General features: G+C 32.0%; 1 protein-coding gene and 1 pseudogene across 1 annotated transcript; both read right to left on the reverse strand.

The window, feature by feature from the left end:
• Nucleotides 1-2,448: 2,448 nt before the first annotated feature.
• Nucleotides 2,449-2,697, reverse strand: LOC146910139 (glycine cleavage system H protein 2, mitochondrial pseudogene; annotated as a pseudogene).
• A 400-nt stretch (nucleotides 2,698-3,097) lies between these two features.
• LOC146910140 (ATP-dependent zinc metalloprotease FTSH 3, mitochondrial-like) lies at nucleotides 3,098-6,830 on the reverse strand. Its single transcript, XM_085730417.1, has 3 exons — nucleotides 6,606-6,830; nucleotides 4,828-5,606; nucleotides 3,098-4,677 (listed from the first exon to the last, which is right to left on the reverse strand). The coding sequence occupies exons 2-3, from the start codon at nucleotides 5,518-5,520 to the stop codon at nucleotides 3,289-3,291; spliced, it is 2,082 nt and encodes a 693-aa protein (XP_085586543.1). The 5' UTR covers nucleotides 5,521-5,606; nucleotides 6,606-6,830; the 3' UTR covers nucleotides 3,098-3,288.
• Nucleotides 6,831-12,350: the final 5,520 nt, after the last annotated feature.

The following is a 12,350-nucleotide window of genomic DNA, read 5'->3' on the forward strand; positions in this document are numbered from 1 at the left end:
TTATTTTATTTTATTTTATAAATACTGTGATTCAAAATTACATTATTGTGGATACAATGCAAGTATTTCACTTCTCTAAAATCTGTGAAGCTTAATGTACTCAACTAAATTCAAATTGTGATGTGGTAATTGTGTCATTAATATGGTGATTCCCTGCCTTAAATGTGAAGAGTTCCATTTATACCACCATCATTCAGATTTTTGATTTGGAAAAATAGCCTCTGTTTTAACTTTTACAATTAATATAATGGGTAGTAATGTTGGTACCCATTATATTCCTCTGGGATGTTTAGAAACAACTGTGAAAGTGTACACAACAAGGGAAGATATTACCATTGAAATAGTGTTGATAACCCAGTAAGTTATATTGTGTTCCTATACTGAGAGCTGCAGTGTATATGTATGTCATTCGAACCAAAACTACTGCTCTTCGGTGAAGCAAACATAATCATCATACTGCCAAAGGTCTTTACCGTAATGTATATTGATGATATTTTTTGAACAAAGTTTGTCAAAATCATTCTCATTACACCAAAATTTTCATCTCATTTGAGTTGAAAATCTTATGTTGTGTATATACAGATTGAACATGTGAAGTTTTTTTATTGATTGTTAACTCAAAAAAAAAAGGACAATTTTATAATTAAAAATGAAAATAGAAAATACTTTCTCCAACCACAAAGGTCATAAGGTTTTACTCGGTAACCTTGTGAAATAGTTGTTAGTTTATTGTGTTAAAAGAAAGAAAACCTCGAATTTAAATGATATTGGAAGTTTTTAGACTTCCACCGAACGTTATGTAATTTCCCTTTTTAGGGTAATGTGCTATATAAAATTTGGCCAAAAGGTAAATGATGTTTGTTTGAAGATTTGTTCGGCTAAAGATCAAATGGTTTGACTTTAATTGATACAGATTAACTTTAATCGTATAATTGCATAATTTTCAACACTATTCTCTTACTTAAAGTATCTACAAAAATATGGCAAAAAAAACAACAACTCGTCAATTAATAAACAACTCATAGTCAGTATATGTTTGGTTCTATGGTAAAATTGATTCTATAAAATTGTTTTTGAATAAAAGTGAGTTGAATATAAAGTGATTTAAGTTTGGATGTATATTTATTAAAGTGAATTTAACAATAAAAATGAATTGGTTCCAACCAGAACTGTCATAATTTGTATGGACTACAAGACGCTCAACAGAGCAACAAGAAAATATCATTTTCCTTTACCTTTCATTTCATTGATCAGATGTTGGATAGATTGGCAGCGCAAAAGTTTTATTATTTCTTGGATGGTTATTCAGGATGCAATCAAATAGTCATAGCCCCTGAAGATCAACAAAAGACAACATTCGCATGTCTTTATGACATCTTTGTTTTTAGAAGAATACCATTTGGACCAAGTAAATACTTCTAGTATTACTCTTTGTAGATTGTAACTATCAAAAAGTTCATTGTTTGACTAGTGGGACGTTGTGATGTAGTGTTTCTGTCCGTGGATGAAATTACAAGGACCGTTGAAATTTACACAAACAATTTTGAGATCTTGAGTTTGAATTTGGGTAAAGACATCCAACTTAACAATAGGGACATTGTTAGTTTAGTTAGGCCTTATCATACATATGCTTTTCCCTGTCATTACATGATACACGTTAACTTAATGTCACTTCTCCGGTTGCTGCATATACATCTTCTATAAGGATTTTGTGAGTTCTTGCTCGTACTTGATAAGCATCTCACAGTAGGTCTCCATGTACTGATCCAAAATTGGATCTTCACCTATATTACTTGACAAGTATATATGTTTTAGAGGGCAAATTACCTTACTCTCATATTGTGTTTTTCATTTACGTAGTGATGACCACCTCAAGTTACCAAGTGTCTCAAATGAGTCTGGCATTAATGCAGATAATGGTAGTTTAACATTTGAGATCTCAAGTGGAGAGTATGGTAGCAGTTCTAAGTAATACAACTATCAAATGCAGACACCATTTACACTTTCGTTGTGAGTTAGTATAGTTGCACGGTATACAAATGATCTTTCGTCACTTCAAATGGCTTAGTTGGTGGATAAGTCAATACATAGACCACATGAGAGGACGGAAATTTTGTCTGACGTAGGTTGTATTACCCAGTTTTGAAAAATATTTTCATCCATACGCCATCTTACTAGTTGTTGAAGGCACTTAAGAACAACAACTATGATTCTGAAGCTCTGCTTCAAAATTTGAGGAATTTCTATAAGCACGAGCTTCACCCAAGGGAAGGGTCGTGTTTTACCTGTTCAGAAGGTATATTTATATATGATTTTAGCAAATTACCTAATGTTGTTGATGTTCATCTTTCAAATTTCAAAATTCAATATTGGATTCCGCAAATAAAAATAAGCAATTCTTAGCTTCCAAATTGGCTTCATCTGTACTGAAAGATATCGGCAAGACTACTAACGCATGGAATCTTCTTCCCATAACGTGGAATACTGTTGTGAATCCATCAATTTGTTGAGTTCACCACTGTCACTCATTTCAACTTCAACCACTTTTTCCGAAACAGAAGAGTTAATGTCAGTAGTTGTAGTTGTCTTCGCACTTTCAACTGCACCAAAAATAACTCCTTGTGTCACTGCAGCTCCCTCTTCTGGCAACTCAACGTACACAACATCGCCCAAATGATCATTGGCGTGATCAAACATTCCAATGGTTGCAGAATTTCCAAGGTTCAGATTGTTTTAAACTTGAAAAGCTTTTGTGAAATGCAAGAGATCCCAAGGTACAGAGCGGCTCTTGAAGAGCCTAACTGCCTAGAAGGCATCTTTTTCTAGCTGGCTGCGATGTGAGTGTGTTTGCCCTTGCATTTGTTTATTGCAAAATCTACAATTGATATAAACTGGACCATGATGGTTACCCAACTTGAACACAACCATACTATATGATTTGTCTCCAAAAAGAATGTCCTAAAATTGTTGATTCTTTTAAATTTCAAGGTCACATTCATCATATTTTTTCAATTGTACCATTTAATTAATACTACATACACCAATTCCAATTCAAATGCTCTACTAAACATTTAGGCTAATCATAAACATACCAATATTTGAGAAGAATTCCAATTCAAATGCTCTACTAAACGTTTAGGCTAATCATAAACATACCAATATTTGAGAAGAATAATATAGTAAAAATACTATTATCTCTCTTTCATTTATATATTTTTCTTAATCTAGGTGAAATGTTCAAATAAGTCATATATTATGGGATGAATGGAGTAATAAACTTAAACATACTCAACTATGTGGAACAACCTCAGGCTCTATCATAATTGGTGATTCAGTACTCTTGAAGGGTCGCACACCCAAGATTGGAAGCAAGTCATCTTGGTGAAGAACTTCTTTTTCAAGCAGCAACTCCGCAAGTTGAGCTACTTTCTCCTTCTCTTTCTCTATAAGCTTCACAGTACGTTCATATGCTTTGTCCACCCATTCTCGCACTTCATTATCAATGATTGCACCAGTTTTGTTGCTGTATGGTTTAGACATCTCTAACGAGTCCTCTTTTTGAGGGAAAGAGAGGAGGCCCACTTTTTCGCTGAAACCATAGACGGCTACTTGAGCATATGTCATCTTGGTAACTTTCTCCAGGTCATCTTGTGCTCCTGTAGAGATTGTTCCAATGAGAACCTGCTCGGCAGCCCGACCACCAAGGGTCATACAAGTCCTATCGAAAAGTTGTTCCTTTGTCATGAGAAGGTTCTCATTCGGAACATACTGGGCAAACCCAAGAGCCGATGATCCGCGAGGAACAATAGTTACTTTCAACAATGGGTCAGTATGTTCCAAGAACCAACCTGCAACAGCATGACCTGCTTCATGGTAAGCAACGGTGCGTCTTTGCAGCTTACTTATTACCTTGTTCTTCTTCTCCAAACCACCAATGATCCTATCAATAGCTGCCTCGAAATGATCATGTGTGACGTGTGCTTCATCAGTCCTTGCAGCAATCAGAGCAGCTTCGTTGCAAACATTAGCAATATCCGCTCCAGCAAATCCTGGAGTAAGGGATGCAAGCTTACGTGAATAATATGAAGGCTCGTGGTCAAGTTTGATCCCTTTCAAGTAAATCTGAAATATCTGGTCACGACCTTTGATGTCAGGTTTATCAATTGTTATTTGGCGGTCAAAACGCCCTGGTCTAAGTAGGGCTTTGTCTAATACATCAGGTCTATTTGTACCTGCCAGCACAACAACTCCAGCAGTGGTTCCAAAGCCATCCATCTCCACCAACAATTGATTTAAAGTACTTTCACGTTCATCATTTGCACGATCTCCGCCTCTACTACCCCTTGCCCGACCAATTGCATCAATTTCATCAATAAATACTATACTAGGAGCACACTTCCTTGCTTCCTTAAACAAGTTTCTCACTCTAGATGATCCAACACCAACAAACAGTTCTAAGAAATCAGAACCGGATATTGAGAGAAATGGCACACCAGATTCCCCTGCAGTTGCTTTTGCTAAAAGGGTCTTCCCTGTGCCTGGAGGACCCACCAGAAGAGCACCTTTTGGAATTTTGGCACCAAGCTCTTGGTATTTCTTAGGACTCTTGAGGAAGTGCACAAACTCCATAATTTCTTGTTTTGCCTCATCACAGCCAGCAACATCTTTAAAATAGACCTGACAAAAAATAATTCAGACAAGAAAAAAATTCTCTAAAATTAATTTATGATCACTCTTAAGTTATTCACCACACCACAACTCCCTAAAATACAAATATAAAAAATATTAACCATTTATTTACAAAAGAATAAAGTAGCCCCAACGAACCTTGTTTTTGGCGTCTTTGTCTACTTTAGTAAAATGTGGTTTTCCGATGTTAAAGACTCCAAAAGGACCCTTACCACCGGCAACCATATAGATGAGAAATGCCAAAGGCAACAGGTGTTGAATGAATGTCATGAACTCCAGGTGCCAGCCAATTTCAGAAGAATAGGTAACAGGTACAAAATCATGATGGTCAACACCCAGTGCTATTTGAGCTCTCTCTAATTTCTCCTCAAAAGTAAAGACATTCCCAATATTGAAATAATATTTATATTGCCCACCATATCCCTTCGCAGGAAGGGTTTCTTCTTCACCGTATGTTTCTGTTTGATTACGAGGAGAGTTCGTTTCTGTTTGATTACGAGGAGAGTTCGTTTCTGTTTGATTACGAGGAGAGTTCAAAACATATATCTGGGCAACATTTTTGTCGGAGACAACAATATGATCTACCAATCCTGGTTCCAAAAGCTTATTCATAAACTCCTGAAAGCTAATCTGCTGCTGCTGCTTCCCAGTATCAAAATATAAGATAGAAAGAGTTATCCCCATCATCAGTATCATCGCCATCGCCGCCGACAATGGGGTGCGAAATTCTTGAATTTGTTTCATCAATGCTTCTTGAAAGCTTCCTTCCTTCATCTTCTGTGTTTGACTTTGTTTCTTCTTTCGATTCGTTTTTTTCTTATCGTTTCCCATACTGTTTCCTCAAACAAATTTTTTTGAACAGTGATGCAAGATTGATTGGGAACACTTTCTGCAGTATCAAGAACAATGGAGTGGAACTGTGGAAGGAAGGAAGAAAGGGAGATTAGCAGTGGCGGATCTTACCCAAAATATTAACTACAATATTATAATTGATATTCATAAATGTCATATACAACTTCATCAAAAAAATATCACCGCAACAACTCCAACACAAATCTAAAGCTCCAAATATACTAGCTACCAACTAGATAGCCCTATCCTAGCCTTAGAGAATCGAAACCAGCTTACTAAAATGCTTGCCACTTGCAGAATAGAAAAAATCTTATACATGAGTTTAAGTCCAACTTTAATAACATTAGGCTAGTCATATTATTAAAACATTAGCCAAGTCATAAACTATAACTAACCTCATTCCAATTAAGCCACTACAACAAAATCCATCATCATTAGAATAATTAGCCAAGTCGTAAACTTTTCCAATTAACCAAGTCATAAATAGAATTTCAACTGGATTTGGAACAATTCTTGGGCAGACTTTATTTACCCGGCCAAACTCAGGATTAAGAGGGCCTTACAGAATTTCAATGAGTGAAGTCATAAACTACTCGAATTAGCCAATTAACCAAATCATAAACAAAATTCCAGTTAACCAAGTCATAAACTATTCATTCCAACAAAATTTCTCTCCATCAAAACATAATTCATCATCATCATCATGAGATAGACCAATAAACAGAATTCAAAATAAAAAAATAATAAAAATCACATTAAGATCAGGACCTCAATTCTGCTGTTTTCACCCTCTTTATGTGCTTTAAAAAAAACCCACAAAATCTAAGTAAAAGAATTTAGGAAAACAATTAGAGGTATATACAAAGAATTTAGGAAAACAAGCCTCAATTGAAAATCTCCAATCAAACGACAATGATAAAAAATCATAAAATTGAATCAAACAACATAGGGAATCAATGGTTCAAGTTTCCCCCAATTTTTGATTTCTAGGGTTCAAGTAACATAGAATAATTTCTTACCGACATTGAATTGAATCAAGTGATAAAATTTTAAAGAAAACAAACCTGAATTTATGAAGTGAAGGAAATCAAGAAGGGAACTGAAGTGAAGAAGCTCGCATTAGTTTCAATTGATATGTAAAAAGATTCTGTTGTCGCGACTGAGAGAGGAGAGTCGCTCACGCGTCGCCGCACCGGTGAGACTGTGCGATGTCGTGGTCGCCTCGCCGTCGCCGTCACCGGAGACTGAGATTAGAGAGGAGTAAGGTACCGCGTGAACTGAAACTATGCGAGGGTGAAGAACGGGGAAGGAGTGTAAAATAAAAATTTATAAAGGACATTTTGGTAATTTGCTCTATACAAAAAGGGTAAAAGTTGTATGTATAGATTCTGATGATCTCTAACTGATGATCTCTAATCGTGGGTGAGGCCTAGATTACCCTCTCTTGTTTAGGGGGTATAATGTAATATACAAATGTAACATTAAATGGTCAAATAAATGAGTCAATTTTTCTATAAAAAAAATCAATTTTAATAAGGTAACTTTTAATTTTTATTTAACTATATTTAGGTATGCAATCTTAATTAATTTACACTATAGGGCTTGTAACAATTAAAATTTCACATCAAATTCAACCCATAAATATTTATTTTTTAGGATGCAAAATTAATAAGATTTTGGAATGCTTTTAAAACATTATTTGTTTTTTAATTAAAAACAGAAAGGTGTAGCCAATTTTTTCTCTACAAAAAAAAAAAATTGTTCTTAATTTGTACTTCCACGGATAAGTTGATATAACAAATTTCCATCAATATTTGTATTTTTGCGAAATTAATAAGTCTTTGAAATACTTTAAAATTTTAAATATTATTTGTTTCTTTAATCTACTAACAAAATATAAATAAATTATTAAAAAACAATATATTTATTAAAAAAATATATCAAAATCAAAATCCAACAAAATTTCATAATTGTCCTTCTTAAAAGCCAATATATTATCATGATAATTACGGACAACTATTTTTTCAATTCCACACAACAAATTTAAATATTTACTTTTACTACTAATCTACTACTACTAATACTATAATAATAAAATTAGAAAATCTTACTCGAGTAAAATTTGATAATTATCCTCACAATCTTCTTAATTTTATGGGTTTAAACGTCATTTTACAAAATAAAATACAAATTTATTCATTTTGAATAAATTATTATATATATTTTTGTTTATCTTTCTAGCCTAACTAATTCTCTATGTATCTTCATTTTTTCAGATTTTTCACTTCCAAGCCTAACTAATTCTCTATATCGTCATTTTGTTCTCATCTATTTTAATCTCTTAATCTTAATAATTTGCATATTTAAAAAATTAATAGAAACGAAATAATAATGTTAAATTTTTTAAAATAATCATTAGTTTTCAAAATTTAAGCATATCAACTTTCTCATATCGGTATACATAAAATTTGATTTTGGACATATAAGCACATAAAGTCTACAATGAGTGTGGTGTAAATATCTAACGGTATTTTGGAGAAAACAATACAGTGATGTTGATATTTTAAAAATAGTCACGAGTTTTCTAAATTTTATCATATTGACTGTTACATATTGTTAAAAAAAATTCTTCTGCATATATAAGTATATAAAATCTTCAACAAGTGCGGTGCAAATATTTATCGGTGTTTTAAATATAAAATAAAAAGTGATTTAATAGAAACATTACATCGATGTTGATATTTTGAAAATAGTCACGAGTTTTCAAAAAAATTTCATATCGATTTTCTCATATATGTACATAAAAATTTATTCATGCATATATAAACACAAAATCTGCAACGGGAGCGGTGCAAATATTGAACGGTATTTTGCATATAAAATAAAAAGTTATTCAATAGAAACACTATATTAATGTTTATGTTTTGACAATATTAATGAGTTTCTACGATTTTATTATATCAACTTTCTCATATATTAACATAAAAAATTATTTCAACTCAACTTTCTCATATATTAACATAAAAAATTATTTTAGTAGATAAATCACATAAAATCGCATAAAATCTTTCACATAAAATCTACAACGGGTACGGTGAAAACATTGAACGGTGTTTTGCATATAAAATAAAAAGTTATTTAATAGAAACACTACATTGATGTTGATATTTTGAAAATAATCATGAGTTTTAAAAAAATTATTTTATTGACTTTCTTATATGTGTATATAAAAATTTGTTTTCGTGTACGTAAGAAAATAAAATCCACAACATACGCGATTCAAATATTTAACATTTTTTTATATATAATATATGAAAAGAAAATATTTGATAGTACTAACAAAGTAATTATTTTTTATATGATTACCACAATGTTACATGACTCATGCGTAACCGCACGGGTCTATTACTAGTTAAAAAATAAAATAAAGCATGACAGTTTTTTTTCAAAGGAGAAAATGTGACAGTTGTTTTATTAAAAAATAAGCTATGAACTTGACCATTATTTTTTAAGCCATGAACATGTTGTTTTATTAAAAAATAATTAAATTAAATTAATAGGGTTAAAATTGGAAGAAAATATAAAAAGCTACCAGCTATAAGCTCAAAAGCTACTTGAAATAGCTTCTCAAAAAACGTTATAAGCTAGTGGAAAAAGCTTTTTACCCAACACATCTTATTATATCAAAACAAACTTACTCCCTCCGGTCATATTTATAAGCAAAAAAGCACTTTTTAGGTTCACTGAATACATAATGTATTTAGTCAATATATAGACCAAATACATTATGTATTCAATGAACCTAAAAAATGCTTTTTTGCTTATAAATGTGACCGGAGGGAGTATAAGCAAGTCCAACAAGCTATAAACTAGCTTATTCGTGTTACCAAACACAACCATGATGGGTTGAATTTAATGTGAAATTTTAATTGTTACAAGCTCTATAGTGTAAATTAATTAAAATTGTATACCTAAATATAATTAAATAAAAATTAAAAGTTACCTTATTAAAATTCATTTTTTTATAGAAAAAATTGACTCATTTATTTGACATTTAATGTTACATTTGTATATTACATTTTGATTGGTTGATATCTTGAAGGGGTAAATACCCCCTAAACAAGAGAGGGTAATGTAGAAAAAACCCTAATCGTGTCATAAGACCATGTACAATAGTAAAATACATTCAACAACCTTCAACACCCACTTTTTCAATTCCCAACACTCTACATCATTTTCTCTCTCTTAATTCAACACTCATTCAATTTTTATCTCTTCAATGGTTTTTTCATTCAACACTCTACCCCACCACCTTTCATTTCTTATTCTTATTTAATTTTATATTTTTGTTTTTATAATTACATAAGATAAAATTACAATTATCGATTATAATTAAATTTAAAAAAAGAAAGAGTTAACAATTTTTTTTTTTGTTTTTGTTGGGATTTTGGTAGTTAAATTGATTATTATTGGGATCCATTTTACTAAGTAAAGACTAAAACTTCAAAAGAAAAGCTGATAATAAGATTAAGAGAGTGAAAAACTTTGTTTTTTTTTCTGTGTCCAAATCAAATTATCCAAGTCTCTATTTATAGAGAAAAAAATCATGAATTTTGGTAAAAAAATAAAAAATAAAAAAAATTATTTGCAATGAAATAATTGAGTCCAAATTATTAAGAAGATAAAAATCCAAGCAGCCAATCGTAACAAGCCATGTGGCGTCTGCGGGCCAGCTTTCAACTTGTTGAATCCTTTCAACACCCTCTTTCATCCACATCATCTTCAATAGCCTTCCTCCAATGATTCAACAAGTTGAATGACACATTCAATAGGCCATTGGAGATGGTCAATAGCCACAATAGTATCAAAAAATTTCAAAATAGTCGATGATTGTGCATTTCGTTAATATACTTATTTATTGTCATGTCAATCCTTATAGGTATTACTAACGGTCATATCAATATCTATATGAAAATAATTATTGTGAGCATTAAGAGATTATTTTAGTGTCAGACTATTTTGATTAATAAAGTGCAAACGAGGTACAATTTTGGAATTTTGATACATTAAAAAACTATTGTGACTACTAGATATACATTTAGAGACAAAACTCACTATTAGCTCAAGTATTTGATGAAATGCCTCACTGAGTTCATTTTTTTTTTCATGCTGTTTGTTGTGTAGATATGGTTGACAACCAACATAGGCGGATGCTAGGCATGGAGACCATGGCCGATAGTGTACGTAGAGAACCCTCTTCATAAACGAGGGTTGGGGCATAGGAACGTCAATGGGGAGGGAACATCACAAACGAGTCAGTCACAGGTGGTTGACCTTATGCAAGAGCAGTACTACGAGCCTTATGAGAAGTACGATGAGCCTTAGGAGTAGTATAAGGAGGTTTACGCCGACGACAAATACCATGGTTCACCGATACCCCCATCAACATTTGTTGCCTTTATTGGGGTCTTTCTCATTTATCTCTACTGCCCTCATTCGTAGATCCTGTTGTCCAGAAAGTCTGGATGGACGTTGATGTAAGTGTAATTATATTAGTTTATCTATAACTGTTAAAGTGTAACAACAAGGGAATATATTGAAATTGAAATAGTGTTGATAACTCAATCTCTAATTTATATCGATATTGAAACTGATATTGAAACTGTCAAAACCAATCTCATTAGGCCAAAATTTCCATCGCATTTGAGTTGAAAATCTTAAGGTGTGTATATCAGCAAGAAGTATCGTCAAGAAAGGCTTTTTGTTTATTGAGATGGTAAATTTAAAAAAATAAATAAATAACAATACACACTCTCTAACTAAAACTTTTGAACATATTCTCTGTTATTGGTAAATTCATGAGTTCTATCAAATTATGTGAATTATCCATATATATTTGATGAGATCCATATGAATTTTAACGAATATAAAATGTGTTGAAAATTGTGTTATAGAGTAATCTGTTGCTATTAATAATATTCAAAGTCAAGAGTATAATCAAACTTATGTGAAAATATAAAATCTCACTAGTATGTCAAAATGTTGCTTAATATCCATAACCTTTCAATTTAAGTGGTTGACAACACATTTTTTTTTTAGAAATGCTCTTGCGCAAGTTTATCAAAGATACTGATGTAGATGATCCAATTAAATGTTCAATTAATCAATCTTAAAACTTATCTAACAAAAATAATCATAAAACAAGGCAGAATTGATATTGCTGAGTATATGAAATGATTTTGAGAACCAGTTATGGTGGGATTTAGCATGGGAAAGGAAAGTTGTTTCCCATGATGGGAAAGTGTTTCTTTTACCATTAGATTAAAGAGGTGCACACCTTTTATGATGGTCTGTCCACACCATATATTTCACACTGTCTTCTCCGTCATTGCTCACACTTCTCTCAGAGATTTCTCACTCTTGTGCGATCAGATCTCAAAACGACGAAACCCATTAATTTCTCAAAACCCAATTGATCTTTGTTTTTTTTTTTTCGTGTTATTTTTGATTTATAATCAGACTTAATTTTTTTTTTTATAACAATAATCAGACTTATATGTTAAGAGAGTAGTATCGAATTTTCACTCTCGTTTTGGTATTTTGGTTTTGTATTAGATCACATATATTGTTCTTCATGGAATTCACTAGTTTTAATATCCGAATCTCGTTCTGTTGTGGTTAATTAAAAAATAAGTAGTTTAATCCAGCAAAGTTGAACAAATCTAAACCTACTGCATTCATGTTGAACAAATTTTTGGATGTGAACTGAGATTCGTTGTTAATTAGAGGTATTGAAGGTTTTCTTTGTA

Source organism: Medicago sativa, chromosome 7, assembly GCF_051527215.1.
Source record: "Medicago sativa cultivar Bolivia chromosome 7, Bolivia_mono, whole genome shotgun sequence".
In the NCBI taxonomy this organism is placed as follows: Eukaryota; Viridiplantae; Streptophyta; class Magnoliopsida; order Fabales; family Fabaceae; genus Medicago; species Medicago sativa.